We start from the raw sequence: 21,688 nt of genomic DNA on the forward strand, positions 1-21,688 counted from the left end.
GGTATCAAGGTATGGAAATTTGACCATCCATGACCTCTCAGTCTATGGCTAGAGTAACTCTGATGCGCAACGTTACATAATTTTTTTTCTTTTCTAATTATGAGTTAGTGAAGAAGTCGAGGTTTTATTATAAAATCAATTGACATTATAAAGTAGTTTTACATTTTCAATGCAAAAACTCAAACTTTAACCTATATTCTTATATTTGGGTCTCAAAAGATGTGGATTTATGTATTTTCATTTTATTCTCCAATGCAAAGATTTGACTTTTAAAACTCAAAATGAGTTTTCAGATTTGAGTTTTTACATTGGAGGAGAAAACATTAGACTCAAAACTTTGTATTTGAGTTTTAAACAGTTTATGTGCAATGAAGATGGTTGGACTCAAAACTCAAATCTCATTTTTGTTGGTTGAATAACATTTTTTCCTAGTTGGCATGGGCTCCACCTTAGACTCAAATCTCATATTGAAATTCAAATTTGAGTCACAGTAAAATATGAGTTTTAAGTCTTATGTGCATTTGAGATATTTTGCCTTATATTTAAATTCAAGTAGAAGATTTGAGTAATGCTTGAGAAACGCTCTTATAAGCCCATGCAAAGCCAGCATAGATATTTTTGGCTTTTGGGATTTTAGCTTTTCTGGGAAGACGTTGAAACCAAAACCAACTTCCGAAATTTTAGCCTTTATCCTTTAAACCTCTTTTTTTTTTTGGTACTAGCTAATACCTATACCACACAAAGAAAGTCATGCTTTGCTTTTGAGATGAAGTGATATGAAACCCTCACATCCTTTTGATCCATCAGGCTTCCCCATCAAAACAAACTTGCTCCATTAGTCTCTGCTTAATGGTGTTTTTGATAGCTGTTCAATTTGCCTCTACGTAACAGAAACCATTTTCTTTCTCAACGTTTTGTGGATATGGATTAGGGTTTTCCGAGTTACATAAATGCTTTATGGAGAAGTATATGTTCTGTTGAGTTTCTCGTGGAAACGACGTTAATTTCCTGATAAAATTTGAGACAATGCCATGTGAATCGCTAGAAACATGTAAAATGTAGAAGTGCTTTGCACTATGTATTTTTTCTTATAAGCATTTTCGCTTGCAACGCTTTTGTTTACAAGCACCAAAAAAAAATTGTTGAAGCTTCAAAACTAAAGTGCTTTGCGAAAAAAAGCGCACAAAATTCTACTTTTTCTTTGTAAGTTCTTCTAGTTGAATCATTATGAAGCACTACATCCTAATGCATGCTAATGTATTCATGTCTTTCATGAAAAGCATTTGGAAGCACTTCCCGAGAAGCACTTCATAAGTTCTTCTAAAAATGTAGTGCTTCGATAATTTAAAATCACTTTTAACTTTTTCAATCAAACATCTTCTAAAAAAGTTGTGCTTTCATAATCCAAAATCACTTTTAACTTTTTCTGTCAAATGTTACTAAGAGTGGGCTTTTGATCTTCCCAAAAGGAAAATTTTAGACAAAAGGAACAGTTCCAGTGAACAGAGTGTGCAACCGAGTAGCTTCACTGTCTTTTAGAGGCCACAGTCACGCGGATTCAAGACTTTCTGCACCGCGTGATGCACCTGGTTCCCCTGATGACTAATGAGAGACCGTACTTGGCCACTCAGAAAAGCAAAAGCCTGCAATAATTTAACCAAAAACAAAAGCAAAAGCACTTCTTGTTATCCCAACCATTCACGATCTTAATTAGCGGACAAATAAATATACGTAACATAATGGACTATCTGTTCCATGAAGTGGATTGCTTGACATCGACATCAGAATATCTGCATTGTTTTTTCGTTCACTGAGATTATTCCCAACCTAAACATGTGTTTAATCAAATGGGGTCATCTCTAAGTGCAGTCCTAATGCGCATTGACGATGATAGAGACGTCAATTAGAGGAAGAAAGCATGCCTTGGCCCTTGGCTACCAGCTTCGGCTAACGAACAAGTCAAGGATGTCAAAGTCTTCCAGTGTATGAAAAGAGGTCAGTCGTGCGATGGGATCGTCATCCGCCAGATTTATTGCACTGAAGCAAACGTTTTTTTTTATCCTGGTAACTCAGAAAGATGGAAGGGAGCAACAAACTTTAGAAAATGTACAAGCTTTTCAATAGGGTCGAGCTTGGGAGAAAGTAAAAATAGAATCGTACGTGAACTCTATGTAAAGAACATGATCCTACAAAGCCATTAGATCTTTGGTGTGTTCAACCAATCAACTCACAAATTTCCAAATGTCGAAAACTTGTTATTTTTGACTAATCTCACTACAATATGGTTGCATATCGATCAAATTGTGCAAATCACATACCCTTTGTTTCTATTTGATATTGAATCATCCAAAGGGTCAGTAGTTTGATGAGTTCTATCAAAATTGACCAGAAAATATGAAGAGAGATGAAGGAAAATGGTACCTTCTGCAGAAACATTGTCAAAATCTCGAATCCTCTAATTGGAGCACTGCTTCTCTCATCTGCATGGACAATAACTTGAACAGTCACGGCATTCGTAAGCAATCCCTCATCAGTAGTAGAAGGAAAGTCCCCAATACAATATAGCAACTTTTCAATTTAGAGTGGAAAAAAAATGTGATGAGGGAAAAGTAGAAACGGAAACCTGTACCCCACAGGCATCCACAGCAAACTCTGTTTATACATAAGTTCAAGCAACATCGACCTAATACATTCTTTTCTCAACCATTTGATTGTATGCACATGTAATGCTTCAGGTTTTATTCATATATCAGATACATTGACAGCTATCAGACATTAATGTCGAGTAAAGTGTCGTTCAAAATTTTGAACAACTAATCAGTGACTACCTATTGCTAGAATTCGCATAGCAACTCACCACTGACAAAAACCTATACAAGTTACAAATGGACCGGTACCATGTATATGCCATATCATATACAGATGATATATCTCACTTGCTGCCTTTGAAGATTCAAGGACATCAACAGCTTTGCTGAAAAATTTCTTAATCCTTGAGACACCTAGAAAATCACTTTCAAACAAGTCCATTCACAGATGCTATTACAAGGTCCCTGAATTTTGTATCTATAGCTTAGAACCTTTTCGGAATCAGCTAATCCTGTGTTGATTTTCTTCTCCATGTGGCATAGAACCAGAGGCTAGTTCCAGCCAGACTATGATCACAGGGCATAAACACGGTTCACTTCTGAATCGGACTCTGAGTGACGCACGGAATAGTTGGTTCCAATCCTCGACATCTTCTCTCTCTTCCTCACTCTATGAATCCTTTTGGTCTTCACCACGTAATATGTCATGGTACCAATAACTCCCCCCATTATAAGTCCCCCTATAACTGTGACAAGGATTGCAGCCCACACATTATGCCGCCCAACCACTATATATGATGAAGAAATAAATGCTACTGTAGTGCAGACAGAGGCCAGCCACATCAACTTATTGATCACTTCCACAACCCTCCTCTCGGCCTTTGTCTCCCCCCTGACGAGGGTGATTTGTACCAAAACAACAGCCAATGATGCGAACAGTGAAACAGCATTGAAAAGGATGAAAATTTTAAATGACACTTGGATTGACATAACAGCTGCCCCGGAGTCAAGATCACCACCAGGAAGTGTAAATAGAGCTGCAAAAGCTACTGTTGCAAAGAGTGAAGCAACCACTGTGACTGAGTTAGTGGCATTATTGATTCCTTCCCTTTGTAGCTTCCGGAGCTCCGTGGCAATTCCAGTAACACTCTGGTTGGTTTTGCGGGCTTGTTCAAGCTGATTATGGACATTTTTTTTAATCTCTGTCACGGTGTTTCTAAGCTCATCCCGTGGCTGGTTAAGTTCATTTGCTCGGACAGCGCCATATTGTGTCAAGGTTTCCTTAATTGTTGTGATTTCTTCAGAGTATGGAAGTCCTTCGGCTATATCAAGGGGTGTTTTCTGGTCTCTTGTTAGAACATTCACATTTGTGTCATGAACGAGCAATAGCACATTGACTATCTGCAAGCGTAATGAGAAATTAAATTTCTAAAGATGTAAACCAAGCTCAAAATCAGTTAATAGTTAATTGCAGATCAATCAAAAAAACTTTCAGCAAAACAAGGAACTCGTATTAAGATAAAATGAATAAATTCAATATTAACTATCCAATCATAGAACAAGATTATATTGACATGTCAAAACTTGAAGATCCAACAATGGAAATACATACATCTACTCGCTTTTTCCTGGTGGCCACATGCAATGCTGAATTGCCGAACTTGTCTGGAAGCATGACAATAGCTGGATCCGCATCGACAATCAACCTCACAAGTTCACTGCTAACACCTTTTACTGCCATATTCAAAGCAGTTTGTCCTTTCTTATCAGTTCTTCTTGCTAGTTGTGGATCCCTTCCAAGCAAAGTTTTCACAATTTCTACATGCCCCTGCCGTGCAGCAAGATGCAATGCATTCTTCCCATTGGATTTTGCTACTTCCAGCAAACTCGAATCTTTGGATAGTAATTCTTTAACTACTGCTGTATGCCCTCTTGTAGCTGCAGACACAAGAGGGGTAGCATTTGCCTGCCCAACTGTTTTGCTAAGCCCAGGGTCATGGTCTAAGAGCACCTGGACAATGGCTGCATAAAGCTGGTTAGCAGTTATTGAACTGAGGTGATACGATATTGAAACTCGATTATCACCAATAACAGAGCAGAAAAAACTCACAGTGCCTGAACTAAAAGTTTAAAACAAAACAGAACACAAACTTCTCAAAAAGAACTATACCTGTTATGGACGTAACACAACACTATTCCAACTCTGGACTCAAAAATTCGACAAGGGAATTAAAAACAACTGATCTTTCGTTCACCAATACTATAACATGTATGGATTAATAACACCATGTGATAGTAATGACCGTCACACTAAAAACTTCTCCATTTCAACATCCCATAAACACATAGATATCATACAACTGAAATAAGAACAAGAACGAAATTCAAATTCGGGCTCGAGTTATCTAACTTTATGGCTTACCTTGGTGCCCTTGATTTGCAGCAATATGCAATGCATCAAACCCAATTTGATTCTTCAACAAAATGCCCTCCTCCGTCATGTAAGGCAAAAGCTCCTCCACCATAGCAAGATGCCCCTGCTCCGCCGCTATGAAAAGCGCCGTCTCTCCCAACTCATTCACCTCATTCACAATGGCAGACCTAATCTCTGCCACCTCTTCATCAAACTCGGATCCCACCATCTGAGCGTCAATCTCCGCTAGAAACTGCTGCAGCGCTGCCAAATCCCCGCGGCGCGCAGCCAGGTGAAGCTCCGTGTCATTGTTGCGCCCGGTCACCTGCTTCACATACTTCTTCCTCCCCAACTGATCAAGGCGCTTCCCGGAATTCGACACGACCAGAGACTTGCCGGAATTTGAAACCAGCAATGCCTTGCCGGAATTTGAAACCAGCAATGCCTTGCCGGAATTTGAAACCAGTAGGGCCTTGCTGGAATTGGAGACCACCAGGGTCGGCCTCGACGGGTGCGGCGACGACGGCGGCTCCGACAGAGCTCCTGGGGTCGAGGGCTGCGCCAGCCCCTTCTCCAGGTCCCTTTCACCTCCTTACAAATCAAATAAACCACAATTCAATATGTATTCATTTAATTAATTTTTAAAATAATTAAAAAAACAAAAACCAACTCATTGGATCATATACTCTGTGGTTATATAATCGTAATTGAGAAATTAATACCAAAAAAAAAATTAACAAAATTAAAGTCTTCTTTTTTCTGTGTTTCCCGCAAAATTGATCAAATGAGAAAGGAAAATGAAGTATCAGGGAAAATTCAATTCCTAATTGCATTTTCTTTCATTTTCCTGCAGATTCTCGGCAGTCAAACACACAGTAATGCAAAGAGAGACGGAGAGGGAGTACCTGAATCATGCCCCGGTTCCAAACGGATTCTCATTGTGAAAATCGAGCCTTTACCTGTTCATTTCTATATTATATAAAAATTATATAATAAAAAAATGCGACCAATTGATCGTGGGGAACGAAGAATGTGTTCGATTAGGATTTGAAGTCGAGGAAGAAGGCAGAGCTGATGGGGGCGGGGCGGGAGGAGGTGGCGGCGGGTGGCGGGTGGTGGGTGGCCAAGAACAGGGGAGCTTTGGGTTTTTTGTCTTTTTATTTTCAAAATTAAAAAAAGGAGGTTGATATTAAAAAAATTCAAAAATAAATGAAATAAATGAGGTCGTTAATTTGGTGCCAGCAGTGCTGTACAAATTTTGACACCACGAGGCAACCGGATCGAACACCAACCTCGTACCAAACTAGGTTACTTGTGTAACAAGAAAAAGAATCATTGTAACCCGCTTTCAGTTAATTTTTAACTGATAACTCTTGGGAAAAAAAGACACATAATTTGGGTAATGTCAAACCTTATAAGTCCATACAATCTTTTGTTCGGCTTAATTTTAGTTATAATACTTGTATTCTTCGCAATATCTTACTTTTATATCTATGATTTATATTCTTTCACTTTATCATCGGTATTCTTTCTTCATGTCGCATTTTATTCATATGTTCTATATTGTCTCACGTTAAAACATGTATTCTTCCTCAATGTCTTATTTCACCATATTTCGTCAAATAAGTTATAAGAGAGACATTAGTTGTGTTGATGTGACATGGACAATTTAAAATTTTCAACTAAGTTGGTTGTGTGGCATGTGACATGGTATGTTAGTAGGACCCAAGGATAATAACAGGTGGATTAAACTCAAACTAGGGTTTGATTTCCCATATCAAGAGAAAAATATAAGAAAGAAGGTTGAATATAAGAAATGAAGGTTGAAATATAAGAAGTGAAGGTTGAATTTCACTTTACGAATCAATTTCAATGTTCTTTTACAGAGATTCTTGAGGAGAATCTACCTCTATCGCTCTCCTCTTCTTTATTTTCTTTAGAATGGAGAAATCAAACCCTGGTTTGAGTTTAACTCACATTCTTTCACCAATGGGTCTTACTAACATAGTTGAAAAAACTAAATTGTCCATGCCACGTTAGCACAATTAATGGCTCTTTTTAATTATTTGATGAAATATGGTAAAAGTGGGATATTGAGGAAGAATGCATGTGTTAAAGTGAGACAATATAGAGTGTAGGGGCTACAGTGTGACACGAAGAAAGAGTGCAGGTGGTAAATTGAGTCAATATAGAGTGTGGGGGCTAAAGTGAGATTTGGTGAAGAGTACATGTGTTATGGCTAAAATAAGCTCTTTGTTATTATACCTTATGTAATGTCGATCCTAATGGAATTGAAAGCCCTAATAGTTTAAGATTGATAAATATGTTTGCAACGTTTTGTTTTTATAGGGGACCATACTTATTTCAGGGGTGATTATGCTTGGTATATCTGCGATGGGTGATCACTGCCTGTGCGATTAGAGTATGCCTATGGTTCCGCTTAGTATATCTACAATGGGGGACCATACGCATGCTAGGGGTGATCATGCTTGGTAAATCCTTGATGAGTGATCACTACCTAGAGCTATAAGAGACGGCCTTGCTTGGTATATCCGCGATGAAGGGGCTTACCAATTTTAGGGGTGATCATACTTGGTATACCCGCAATGGGTGCCTACACCATTAGACTAGGCCTATGGTTATTGATGAGTCAATTTCACATTATATATTTTATCCTATTCTTAGTATATTTTAGTTAATATTTTGGAAGAATTTTGATACTTTGAATTGTATTTTCAATATAGGACTTTCGACTTCTTCTGGAGCAAAACATGGTCAAATGGACGAATTTTGAAGTAATTCTAGTTGGAGGACGATTGTGAGTCATTTTGCTTGATCATATCAAAATATTAGATTTTTCCACTAAGCGGTTATTTTCTGGCAATAAAATAAAGGAGTGATGCGCGGTGCTGGAATAGTGACGTTTTGGGCTTGACTTGCGTTTTTGGAGCCTAAGAGGACCTCGGATGGGTTCGTGGCCTTCTGGAGATGTGTTCAGAACGTCTTGATCTTCTAAACAAGCTGTTATGGGCCAGATTTTGAGGAGATTTGAGGTTAAAACGTGGGTGGACAGTTTCTGTGCAGTTTCTCCTAGTTTAATTATGACTTTATTTTCTAAGATATTTTGCTATTATTTAGTTTCCTAGTTGGAATAAAGGACCTATGTCTTAGGGTTTGTGCGATGGCTTAGCAAATATATTGCTTTGCCATTCTTAGTCTTTTCTACGCTTTCTTTTAGGCAACTTTGGAGACAGAGAGAATTGCTAGGGTTCTTGGAGATTTTCTACTTTAAGGTGTTTTCAATCCTTTTCTTAATAATATTTTCTATGATTTCAATTATGAATATATGTAACTAATTCCTTTGGCTAGGGTGAAGCCTTGCGCCTTTGCATGAATATGTAATTTTTATTTAATTGCTTATGATTGATTGCATGCATACTTCGAATTATTGATCACCGTGATTAAAACTATATAATTGTCTTAATGTCTGATCACCATTAGGATCTTTAGAAAAGTAATTTAATGCAGTTTTGGTTGGAAGGCTCCCTGAAATTGACACTGGCTTCTTGTGATTAATAATTGTAATTTCACTTAAGATGAACACCACATCTTAAGGGTTGCATGGTTTTTCAAAAGCTTTTCATAAAGCATAATGAGTCTTTCATGTTCAGATTTGATCCGAACGTCCGGACGGGTTGCATGTTAGATATATGTTCTATGTTGGAGTTTTCAAGTAGAATATGAATTAGGAAAGCCTAACCTTCAAAGTAGCATATGTAGATAAGTAATTGGTAAAAATGCATAGGATTGCTATGTGATGGTGGAACCCTAGTGCTTTTATACATTGGTATTTAAAACTCTATTCTTTTATCCTATTTGTTTTTAATTAAAATTCGTTTTTAATATTACTCAAGTCTAAAATGTCTTTTCTCAATTTTTAACTCTAAGTATTTAATTGGGAATTGTTTCTATATAAATTATCCAAATAGTCTTTGAGGAGAACGAGCATCTATACTACAACTTCCTTGTATTCTTACAAGTATTTCATGTGTTTTTATCCCTACTTTTGTAGATGGTAAAAATCCTATCAGTTATGTATAGCAATGAGCGATGGCGACGACTTCCTAGTTGGATTTCGTTTAGTGGGTCAAGAATTTCATTTCATATTCGTTTCCGTTTAGTTAGTTGGAAACCAAGGTTCTTATGCATAGAAGTTACTCAGGTTTATAATTGTTGTTGTAACTTAGGGTTATAATGTTGAATGTTCGGATTTCAATAATGAAATACGTTAGACCTTATTGTGGTTGGTTCCATTAATCTTAGTAAAGTGATATTTGATATTAATGGATGATTAACATAGTTAATATGGTGCTTCTTTGATTCTTTGGATCAATCATTCTCTTGTGTTTGTTGACTTGTTGTTGGAAAATAGTGTTATGTATGTGATGGATGAAATAGAATTCTTGGTTATTATATATGGTTTCGTTAGGTAGTTTGGAATCTAGCGAATTATGCTTGTGAGTTCCAAGGAGTGATTCTGGAACTTTATGTTATTTTCCTGCTAAGGGATGCCATGAAAAATATCGGGGTTGATAATGGTGAACTACGAATGGCTTGATCCTTACTTAGGGTACATAGCAGTCTAACTTTATGTTATTTTCTTGCTAAGGGATGCCATGAAAATTGTCGAGGTTGATAATGGTGAACTACGAATAGTTTGATCCTTGCTTAGGGTACATAAGCAGTTTAACGCAATGTTAGATGCATCCATGATATAAAAGGAAAGTTGTTGCACTGTTAAAGTATTGGTTTGTGTTTTGGTCATGTCTCGGAGGAAAGGCATAAAAGATAAACATGTAGGTGATGACGTTACGTGTTGATTTTGTATGTTCCTAGGTATAGAGGCATGACAATTCACTGTAGTAATATCAAATAAATACATATTTGCATAGCAAAATTAACATAATAAAATATTGGGTATGCATGAACAATACATATTCAAGCAATATATGCAGTATACAAAGCATAAATAAATTTGCGGTTCAGGCATCATGATAAATGTTTTCATGTTGTCAGGACTTCTAAAATATCGATTTCATGTTCTAGAAGAATGTGGATTAGATGGAAGCGATGAAAGCCTTTGAATGTTAGTTGTAAAAGATCATTCTCCAAAATCCTTTAGGGTGTATTTGTCACTAACTTACACTAAACTGGACTGGACTAGTTATTAAAGTAGTCACGTGTTTGTTGCATCGAAAGAATCAGTTTAATGGGACTAAAGGACTCGCCTCGACTAAAACCTTCGCTAGAAGGTCTTAGCAGGAGCTCCCGAAAAGCACCGGACTAGCTAAGACCGTGCTTTGCTTCAACTTGGGATTTGTCTGCTTCGCTTCGACCTCGACTCATCTACTTCACTTCGACTTCGATTCGTCTGCTTTGCACGATTGACGACGGATTGCATCACCGTCGTTGAAACCCAAATCTCCAAAAGACAGGATCTTTGTAAACCCAGTGGTTGGTGAGGAAGGAATATGGAGGCCGAGAATACCAGCTGAGACGGTGGGACGCCGGCGATGAAAACAAGATCATTAGCCGCACTCAGATGAAGAGGTTGCCTTGAGAGAGAGAGATGGGAGAGATTTGTGAAATTGGCTTTGATTTGATCTGCGTTTGGAATTGGAGATCTGCAATTGTGACTTTCGGAAAGAGGAAGAGAATTCTAGAATACCTTTTGGTTTGATCTGATCTGCAATTAATGGAATTGGGAGTTGGTTTGGATAATATCTCAAATTGTGGAATTGTTTCCGAGAAAGAAGAGTTATGAGAAAAAATAAAAAAGAGAAAATGAATAATAAAATATTAATATATACAAATTAAATAATATAATATTAGAATTTGTTAATTATTTTGTTTCTTAGTCCGACACTGTACCAAACACTTCATTACGTTAGTTCAGCTTAGTCTAGTCTAAGCCAGTCCAGCTTAGTCCCTAAAACTAGTCTAGTCCGAAATAGTCCGGTGCAACAAACGCCCCCTTAGTTCCTTATAGCAGCAACAAGAGCATGGCCTATTTTCCTGAGGGTAAAGAGAAGGAGAGGGTCGACGACAGAGAGAGAGAGAGTGGAGAAGGGCTTGAGGAATTTGTCATATTCCTTATTTTTTGTGTTTTTATTCATATTAATAAGAAAAGAGAAGCTTACTCTCTAAGTAATATAAGTAGTACAAAGAAAGCTCTTTTAGATTGCAGAGAATTCCTATACATAATTAGTATTGTAACAAATAATAATTTTTGTGAAAAATCAATCAAACTAGAAATTCTTAAACTCGGAACCACATTTCTCAAGTCAGATTTATCAAACACGAGAAATGAAGTATTTTTCATAAGTCGGAAAGGTAACTCGAAAGGTGAGTTAAACACAATAACGTACATAAATGTGTCGGTGTTTACCCCGGTTTTTAATATAGTAAAACCCTCCGAGACTCCGACAGAGGAAACGCTTAATCATAACCGACGCAAGAATACGTAAATACTATCACATCAAACGCAAACAATCTTCATCTTCTACATAAATGCGAGTCTGTTTTCACTTCACTGGTACAAACTCACAAAACTAATGTTTTTCGTTTCAATTTCCACCATAATCACAGCACAAACCGGCAACCTTTTTGCCATAAATGGGCAACTGCCACGGCCACCACCGTAAACGCCGTAACGGCCCCGTCTCCGGTGAAACGGCCAGTTCTGGCTTTAAACATGGTCCGTCGGGTCAAGCAGCTCAAATCCCTTGTTCTAGCTCATCGTCAGCTAAAAAGACCAGCAGCATGGTGGTCGCCTTGCCGTACGCTCACGTCAACTCGAGCTTGCGCGCCCTCGCCGCCCAGGCCGAGGGCTTCGGCCGGCTCGCCGTCGGCGGTCTCAACGGGGCCGTTTACCACGTCACTACTCTAGCAGGTCAGTTTTGTTAGTCCAATTTGTTGACTAGATGCATGTTCTTGATAACTTTAGCTTCAATTCACTTTGTAAATGTGTTTGCTTTATGTTTTGAAGATTTGGGTTTTGTGTGTTTTGAAAGTTTAATTGGTGGGTTAGTGTTTAATTTGCAACTAATTGAAGTAAAACTTGCTTATGGGGATTGGGGTAGTGGAAGTGCTTATGGGAAGTTGATTCGAATCCGTCTTTTGAGGGGTTTTTGTCAGTTTAAATGGTTGATTTTGTAGTTAATTTGGCATGCCAACTCCAAAGTATGAATCTTGCTGTTAAATTAGTTAATTTGATTATATCTCTTGCTGCTGTTTGATCTGTTGAGAACTTTAGATCGGCATTTGATGTCGTGAAATGTGTATGGTTGCGTGTGGAAGCTTAAATTTGATTGTTTGTGTTTATATTTGTTTGTAGATGATGGTCCGGGTTCACTTAGGGAAGGATGCCGAAAGAAAGAGCCGCTTTGGATTGTCTTTGAAATTTCAGGCACTATCCATCTCAAGTCTCACTTGAACGTATCATCGTACAAGACTATAGATGGGCGAGGTCAGAGGATTAAACTTACGGGGAAGGGGTTGAGGTTGAAGGAATGTGAACATGTGATTGTATGCAATTTAGAGTTTGAAGGTGGTAGAGGATCAGATGTTGATGGAATCCAAATGAAACCCAATTCTAAACACATATGGATAGATCAGTGCAGCCTTCGTGACTATGAAGACGGACTAATTGATATCTCCAGAGGAAGCACGGATATTACAATTTCGAGGTGAGGTGAATCCTCACTCCATGTTGGAATTCACTTTTCTTATCCTTGCAAAGTTTAAGTTCGTGTGTTTAACCATTATGCAGGTGTCATTTTTCACAGCATGATAAGACAATACTGATTGGAGCAGATCCCTCGCATATTGATGACAGATGCATCCGGGTTACCATTCACCACTGTTTCTTTGATGGGACCATACAGAGACATCCTCGTGTTAGATTTGCGAAAGTACATTTATATAACAATTATACCCGAAACTGGGGCATATATGCTGTTTGTGCGAGTGTAGAATCGCAGGTAATAATGCTACTACAGATAGATAGATACATATATATTGCTTAAATACTCTTCAGATTTTTCCAAGGATTTTATCCTATACGAGGTTAATATGATATTATTATTTTTCCGCTCCAGATATTCTCTGAATGCAATATATATGAAGCAGGAAAGAAAAAAGTGGCATTTAAGTACCTTACGGAGAAGGTATGTCCATTTTCATTTTTATCGAGGAGCAACTACATGCCTTTAAGATTTCTTACTCGCATAATTCTGCAGTTTCAGCATTTGACATTTCAGAAGCTGATCTAAAGATATTGTATATCAGTATCCTGCAATAGTCCTTGTATGAGTGCAACATTATTGTATATTTCGAGTCTTTCCCTTTTGCTCATCCTACTCCATGATCTATAAATTCATATCTCTGACCACAATGCAAGGCCAGACGCTTTCATCGTCATATAATTTCATGATGTATATTAAGTTACTAACATTTTCCATACAATTCAATCCTGTTCTAGCTCTTAACCATTGGAATTTCCAAGGGGTTCAAAGATACGTCCAAATTTCCAACTGCTATATTACCACCCTCTTCGCAACCTATAGAATCTCAAACTGGAAGCATTGGACATGTTGATCCAGATTCAACCATACTAGACTAAATAAAAATGAAGATAGTGTAGTCGTAGTGGTTGGCCATTATGATAATCATGATATCCAAAAGCGATTTGAATTTGTTCTTAGTTAGGAACTGAATGCTGAGTTGAGTTATTTCAAGAAGGATTTAACATGAATGCATATAATGCAATAATTTTTTTTTTCTTTTCCTATTAATCCAATTGAAGGCTTGATGAACGAGAATATGTTCCTCGCAGCCTTTGTTTGTTGAGAGTCAAAATTTTGTTGTAGGCTTGTTTGTGCAATTAAAACTACTGTCAATTCATCCAATACATGGCTATTGAATTGTATGAGACTAATTTGATTACTCTGCCTTTTCTATAGGCAGCGGACAAGGAGACGGCAGTGACTGGCCACATTAGGTCCGAAGGGGACTTATTTGTGACCGGAACTCATGCAGGATTATCACCCGATGGCGGTGAACATTGCATGTTTCATCCTACCCAACACTATCAGACATGGACAAAAGGACCTCCAGCGGATGATCTTAAGCATGTTCTTCAACATTGCACAGGATGGCAGGGTGTTCCGCGGCCAGCTGATCAAGGAGTAGCTATGTAGGATGACAAGGTGGTCCGCAACCAGATGATCAAGGAGTAGCTAAGTAGCCACGAGAAAACTAATATTCGCTTCAATTCCCAAGTTTTATTTAGTTTTCGAGTTTTTGATCTTTTTTTTGTTAAGTTTAGTCTACTTCATGTATTTCTTGTGTGTAAAATAACAATCAATAACAAATGAATGTGCGCATTGTTTGTGCAGTCCTACTATCAGCCGCAATGATAAATTGAACTGGTGCTTAAGGGAAAGTATTATAATCCACATGTTATAACGTGGGATGAGCGGATAATCTGTATTTCAGGATACATATGTAATAAATGTAACGCGTGTTATAGCTTAGTCAGGGATGAAGTCGGAGATCTACATGAATGGAGCATCTTTAAACAGCAAAGTCACAAATTATAAATTTAAAAAATTTACTAAACAAATCACTTATATAGTAATCCATAAAGTGTTTCATACAACATCCCTTGTCGTGATTTCATGTTTTGAAAGCGTTGCATGACAACTTTATTACCATTACAAAACTCTCTCTCTCTCTCTCTCTCTCTCTCTCTCTCTCTCTCTCTCTATAGAAATAATCATCTTATTATTCATATATTGATCTCCTATCTAATTCCTCAATCCATCTTCAAAAATTTCATAACCGAAAATGCTTTTTCAACGATAACAGTGGCACATGGAAGAGTTAATACTAATATTATAAGCAACTAGAAAAGTACATTTTTTCCAACATAAAAACTGAGTGAGGGCATTCGTCCCCACTGGGCCCAAGGTGGCTCCGTCCATGAGAATAGTGGATCGGTCACAGGAATTTTGATAACTAGCCATTTTTTTTAGTACATCGATATATTTACACTAGGGGGAGGTGAAGTTCGACTAAGCCACACAATGGGCAACCTAATTTGGTATCGAATTCGCCATCCACAAGATTCAAACCTAAGACCTCTCACTTCTAAGTGAAGAGGAATACCACTAGACCATAGTACTGAGTGGCTAGCCAATTTTTACACCTCAAATGAATTTTAGCTTTCCTTTTACAATTCTTACAATTTAACCATATGTCCATCTGAAATTTCAAAAATACCCTTAAATTAAAACCCTAATTACTCACTCGTCCCTTCCCTTTTCTTATGCTACAGACAACCATTGGTCGACCCATCATACCCCTTCCTTCATCCTCACCCCACCTTTTTTGGGGCTGAGAAAACTCACAAAGGCATTTCAGCCTCCCCCTAACCCCATCGTGCGATCTACCAGCGCCAAGAATTGAACCGAGGACGTGGAGTGTGGAGTACGGGCCTAACTTCATCCCCAACCACTAGATCATTCTGTAGTGGTTCCCATTTTGTACCTATTCATTCGAAAAAAAAAATTAGCATTACCAAATCAATATCAATGGTGTCGTGAATTCCAATATCGGAAGCAAGCTTAAGCTTCGTCCCAACACCATTTGTGCAAATATTACGTGGTTATGGTCGTTGGTGCCCTCCTCGGATACAAATGAACTTCATTAGTTTTTTAGAGTAAATTGTAGCTATGGTCCTTCAACTTTAACACAATTGGAGTAATGGTCCCTCAACTAAAAATCCATCACCAATGGTCCCTTCAACTCATCAAAATGTGCAACTATGGTCATTTTCTTCAACTCCGTTAGAAGTTCAGTCAAAATGAGTACATGTCATACACTTGAGGCTAGATCAAGGGGCAAATATAGTAAATGAAAAAAGAAAAATTGTATCACTGGTCCCTCAACTTTACTTCAACTGGAGAAATGGTCCCTTAACTTTAACTCAATTAGAGCAATGGTCCCTCAACTTTAACCCTATTGTACCAATTGTCCTTCTAACATAACTCATTTAGACAAAATTCTGATGCAGTTGACGAAAATGACTATAGCTACACGTTTTGATGAGTTGATGGACTAATGGTAATAGATTTTCAGTCGAGGAGACCATTGCTCGAATTTGATTAAAATTGAGAGACAATTGTTACAATTTACTCTTAGTTTTATCCAACCAATCACCACCGTCACTGACGTACCTACTTCCTGCCATGGATGTATCAATTAAGTAAAAAAAATTATGTAGAAATGTGTGTGTATATTTAGGTGAACAAATATGCAATTCTGGGATGGAGGATTGAGTTTGAGGGACTTGGGGCTAGGGATTGGATCTGGAATTCAAATCGAAATTGTTCAAGGAATTCGTAATCGAAGCGATGGCTCTTCCATTTTCCATCAAAATCAAAATTCAAAAGTCAAAAATCAAAATCATAATCTACAAAAAGGAAGTTTATATTAAATTTTAGTTACAATTATCATAAATTTTAAAAAATAGCTATAATTTATATGCGGTGTTAAATTTTGATTATTTTTTCAATTTGTCTGAGGATGACATCATTGGTACTTATTTTACAAAATGATGGGTCATAGGCTCTTGAAAATTGGTAACTGACTTTAAGGAAATACTGATGCGTGACCGCAACATAAGGGTCAATTGATGATGCCAAGGTATCTTCTTATGCGGGCGGTGTGCAAACCCAATATTATTGTCTTGCTATTCCTTAACAAACCTCTATCTACATATGACGAGTAGAAACTTCGATTTTACTTTTATCAACAGCAGTTGTAAGTTGACTTGGTACCTCTGTTTGGAGAACACAGAAAAGTCTTGCCCTTCTTTTAAAATTTTCATAGTTTTCAAATCCCAATGTCTTTTTTGTCAAACAAATAGATATAGCCCGCCATGAAGAAGAGTAATTTTTCAATGTACTTGGAGTACGGTCTTATAACGTAATTATTTTTAGGGAATTTTTTGATATGGATCCAAAGTAACTAAAAATTAGACATATTTCAAAATGTGGCCTATAAAATTAGACCTATTTCAAATTTTTCCTTATTTTTTTTTCTAGTTGTATAGAACATATGATTTTTTTTATTAATATACTTTAGGAGTGAGACATGTTAATCATGCCGTTGCATGTGATCCAGTATCTTAGCGGATAAGGTGTCGGGTTTTCATTTATGCATCCCGAGTTTGGAATTCCCTCATCCCCTTAATTATTATAATAACTTCCAACCCTTTCCTCCTCCTTTTAATAACAATAATTTTAAAATATCGTTCATCCTTATTATAACATGTAAAATGATATACCTTGTAACTTGTGTTCCAAGTACTCATAAAAATTTCTTCTGAGTAAAAGGGAGAGAACACACGAATGAACCAAGTCGTTTTTGTCCACCTTCACAAGATTATGCGGCTCTATTTTTTTGTCAAGACTCCATGAGCTTTCAAACTTAGCATGATTGGTGGTTGAGGTTTTTTCCCACTTAATTAAGTACTAATTATAACTAAGGGTTGAACAAAATCTATCAGGCTATCAGCTTCCAACAACAAAATCTTGTTAGAAAAATAAAGAGATTAAACAACAAATACAAGGCTGAGAAGCTACCAATAAATTATATGGTCCATTCCTTTATTTGACAAAAAAAAGGCAATTCCTTGTGTTTTCCCTTTCTGTTTAGGTGAGGAACTCCACTTCAATTTAACAATCAATATGAATTAAACTCACAGAATTTGGGGACCAGCTTTTTTTGGGGGTCATAATCAAATTGAAGCCCCAAGAGAGCACTTTATATGGGCAAGTACCAAGCTATCGTGATGTATTGTTTTAATGATGTAATGTTATGTGAAAAGAAATTTATACCCAATATTGTATCACTCATATTGAATGTTACAATAACAGTGTACTCGTACCATCAATTCTCCAAACAATATTACAAAAGCCGCACGGTTAGGTTGGTAAAATTATGCACTACAAGTAGCTCTTAACATATTTATTGGAAAATAGTTCCATTAGCATGTGGATTGTTACCAACGATATTAAAAAAATATCTATTGAAAAAAAAAAAAAAATGAAGAAAAAAGTTCCTCAGTGGTACAACAGGAGGGCGAAACTGAAGAAACTGTAGTTTGCAAGTGAAATAATTGTCTTTTCAACACAGCTACATCCCTTTTCAAAAGACGTTGAATCTCCCCGTTTTTTGTTTCGTCCTCAAGTCCCTGAACGTATGAAGTCTCGTTTTTGTAGTATTCCAATTCGTTAACATCACACTTGTGCAAAGATTATACATGTAAGTTTTAGATAAGTTAGGATTATGAAAATTTAGGGTTTGTCGAACCTCCTATCAAACAAACGAAAATAACTACAAAGGAATATAAAGATAATTGATCAATTATAAAAATTGAATAAAAGATGCGAGTTATGAACCTCAACATAATAAATTCTAGCTTTGACTGTAAATTAGAATTTAGAATATCATCTTGTTAGAAAAAATTAAAAAATAATAAAAGAAATAAAAAAATGTTATTCTAACCATCTATTTGTATCATTTGTTTAATAAAGATGAGATCTATAAATGTTAATAGGCCCTACTTCTATCAGAGAGATGATACAAATGGTAGTACAAATAAATAGTAAAAATTTACAAATATGAACGGAATATGAACATCTTGGGCACTGTTTTGAATTTACAGAAATACAGGGGGTGATTGTATAAGTAACAAAGTAAAAGTTTTCAAAATGTCGTTACACTTGGCAACAACAGCTAACTTATTTAAATTGTCTGACGTGTGAACACGCGCTTTTTCTACACGGAAGAAAACAAAAAATATATACCACCGGAAACAATCGCCAATAAACCGGCGCTTAAATACAAAACAAAAACTCGGCGCCAAAAATAATTCTTAAGTCTCAAAGACTCCGCCGACGAGACAACGCTGATGACGAAGAGCCGCCGGATGCGGGCGTAAAAAACAGGTCGGATAAGTGATTTCCAATATCTTCAGGGGCAATTCTGACGTAAAGCCCCGCGTTTCTCCCGCCGCCAACCGTCATCCTGTGTGTGTCATAAAACTCCCTGTAAACCGGAACAAGCTTTTGCTCTACAGAAACTTTGATCTCGTCTCGGAGTTTCGGGTCCGGTACGACACTCATTCTTTGTTTCCGATACGCTTGGTCGAAGGCAAAATTGAAATTCCGGAAGATCAATCTCTCTTCCTCGGGAGAAATCTGAGCCGTCGGATTCTCCGGCAGCGAAGATAACACATTCCCCCAAGCCAGTTTCTCATAATTCGCCGCGAACTGCCGCACTTTCGCCTCGTGCTTTGATATCCAGTCCTCCCCAAGGAGGTACTGGAGATTCGACGTGCGGACTTTCGAGATTACGTACTGGAGGTTGTTGGCGAGGAAGAGGTACGAGAGCGCGATGTCCTTGTAGTGCTTGGCCTTGTCGTCGAGCTTGCAGAGGAGGACGAGGACGAGCCATGCCATGAGGACGGAGATAGCCGGCGCTGGAGAATTATCGGAGAAAGGACTGTCGAAGTACGATTCCCGCGGTGTCGATTTAGCCGGGCGAGGCCAATCGGTGATAATGTCGGCGAGGATGTTGCTGTAGTCGGTGAGGAGCGAGAGGTGATTCATCGCGCGGACCGTCAGATCGTGGATCCCGCCGCCGGTGGGGACGGATTTGGACGAGTCTTTCTGGACCGTGGACTCGAAGTCGGAAATCAGCGATCGCACCGACTCGCCGAGTTTGATGAGCGAGTTGAGAGCCTGAGATCGGACGGCGGCGGTGGATTCGAATCCGAAGATGGATTCGATCTCCGGCCAGCTCTGGGAGATGGCGGTGTACATATCGAGGAGGCGGAAAATGTCAATCGACGACGGCGAGTTCTTCTTGCTTTTCACCGCCACGAGAACCTGCGGGAAGCCGAAGAGCAAATTCGCGGCCTCGCTAGAAATGTGCGCGAAGCAGGACTCGCGGATCGACGCGGAGGACGCGAACACGTGGTCACACAGGATCCTCTCGCCGTCGAAGAGCGTGGAGATCGAGATCTTCACCGCGCTCAGCCAGCTCGTGATTCTGAAATCCAGAACCTCCCGGTCCATCTTCCCGATCTGCGAGGAGCTGAACCGCTCGACGCCGAGCTTGTACATTCCCTCGTCGATGATCGATTTTCTGATGGTTTTGTAGCTGTGAACGCATTCCTTCGCGTATCCCGATGTGATCATGCACTCGGCGATTAATTTCAAGTCGTTCATGGCGATAGCCGAGACGTGCTCGACTTCGGAAATGGCGTCTCCAGCGAATTTTACGTCGTCGTCTGTGGTGGCGCCGCTGTCTTCGTCGTAATCGGAGGTGCTGGACCGGGTCGAGGCGAGAGATGATCTGGACCGGGTGGAGACAGATTCTGGGTCGAGGTGAGCCCGGTTCATGGAGAGGATCTGGTAAAACTCCTTCTGGAGACGCTTCATTGCCACCTGCATGAGGCCCTGCGCGTGGACGAGTTTTTCGGATGTGGGTTCCTCTTGGACGAGGTAGTGCATGACACTCTGGAGGTCCGTCACGCACCGGATAAACTGCCGGGCTTCGTTTTTGCTCTCGTAGAATAGGGAGGTGACTTTGGCGTAAGTGGAGGTGTCCGGGTTCCACTTCATGATCAGCACGGCGCCGTTCTCGATGATCTCTTGAATCATCGCCTCCGTGAAGTTCGCAACGGGAACGCGCCGCGGGGTCGGAAATGAAATCGAGGGCCTAGAAGGGGAAGAAGAGAAGGCCGGGAGTCTAGCAGGGGAAGAAGAGTAGGCCGCGAACGACGGCGATTTGGAGTGAAATAACAGGCTCCTCATTCCTTTTGTTGGCATTTCACTCTAGTAATCTGACAGGCTTGGACTGGCTTGGCTTGGACCGGGTTAAATTTTCTCGAGAAAATTGTTTTGGTGTGAGCTGTCTAGGTCGGTCTGTTTGTTTCTCGAGAAAATTTGGTGGCTGTTGTGTGTGGGATTTGGAGGGAGGAGGGAGATTATGTTTAACGTGTTATGTTTGGGACTGGATAGTGGGAGGGGGATATATAAAGAGAGGGAGATGGAGATCGACGACCGTGTCTCCTGTAGAAGGAGAGAACGAAGGCACGTATTTGACCGTGACGCGTTTGTATTGACAAATTAAACGACGTGTTTTGAGAAATGAAACGACAATGTCGTACTGGGAGCAAACAAATGTAGGAGATTAACTAATTGGTCGCAACGAGACGCAAATATATTCAAATAATTCGGGAGAAGCCTGTGAACGGTACAGGTTAGATAATAATAAAAATACTATTAAAAATATTATGATTAAGAAAATAATAAAAGATTATTTATTTTGTTGGTTTGTTTTTAACTCTAGTCGCAATTGGGTGCTTAATTAAGTATAAAAATAATATTTAATTTATGATCAAGGGAACCTTTAAGTCTTATGACTAATATTCCAATATTATTCTCCAAGTTGTTGTTTATAAGTTGGAAGATAATTGGTATTGCACGTGGGACGTAAGCTCATATATCATTTCAAAGGCACTGTCATATAAGCATGATATTCAGCCCAA

The 21,688-nt window shown here is 38.6% G+C and overlaps 3 protein-coding genes across 4 annotated transcripts; 1 reads left to right on the forward strand and 2 right to left on the reverse strand.

The window, feature by feature from the left end:
• Positions 1-1,382: 1,382 nt before the first annotated feature.
• On the reverse strand, positions 1,383-8,262 carry LOC103965772 (ankyrin repeat-containing protein ITN1). Of its 2 annotated transcripts, XR_007254130.1 has the most exons (6): positions 5,907-8,262; positions 5,011-5,592; positions 4,201-4,610; positions 2,858-3,989; positions 2,422-2,480; positions 1,383-2,061 (listed from the first exon to the last, which is right to left on the reverse strand). XR_007254130.1 is itself a non-coding variant. In XM_009378848.3 (4 exons), the coding sequence occupies exons 1-4, from the start codon at positions 5,938-5,940 to the stop codon at positions 3,162-3,164; spliced, it is 1,854 nt and encodes a 617-aa protein (XP_009377123.2). In that variant the 5' UTR covers positions 5,941-8,262; the 3' UTR covers positions 2,607-3,161. The 2 variants fall into 2 exon arrangements, 1 of the variants encoding a protein (XP_009377123.2); XM_009378848.3 differs by lacking the exons at positions 1,383-2,061; positions 2,422-2,480 and having other exon boundaries at positions 2,607-3,989.
• A 3,209-nt stretch (positions 8,263-11,471) lies between these two features.
• LOC103965771 (probable pectate lyase 4) lies at positions 11,472-14,458 on the forward strand. Its single transcript, XM_009378844.3, has 5 exons — positions 11,472-11,953; positions 12,398-12,749; positions 12,833-13,043; positions 13,161-13,229; positions 14,025-14,458. Exons 1-5 carry the CDS (start codon positions 11,677-11,679, stop codon positions 14,259-14,261), a joined length of 1,146 nt encoding a protein of 381 aa, XP_009377119.2. The 5' UTR covers positions 11,472-11,676; the 3' UTR covers positions 14,262-14,458.
• A 4,301-nt stretch (positions 14,459-18,759) lies between these two features.
• On the reverse strand, positions 18,760-21,001 carry LOC103965770 (exocyst complex component EXO70H1). Its single transcript, XM_048573373.1, has one exon. It carries the CDS (start codon positions 20,964-20,966, stop codon positions 19,014-19,016), a length of 1,953 nt encoding a protein of 650 aa, XP_048429330.1. The 5' UTR covers positions 20,967-21,001; the 3' UTR covers positions 18,760-19,013.
• Between the last annotated feature and the right edge of the window lie 687 nt (positions 21,002-21,688).

Source organism: the organism of the source record quoted next, unplaced genomic scaffold (assembly GCF_019419815.1).
Source record: "Pyrus x bretschneideri cultivar Hongxiangsu unplaced genomic scaffold, Pyrus_bretschneideri_v1 Contig11, whole genome shotgun sequence".
Lineage (NCBI taxonomy): Eukaryota > Viridiplantae > Streptophyta > Magnoliopsida > Rosales > Rosaceae > Pyrus > Pyrus x bretschneideri.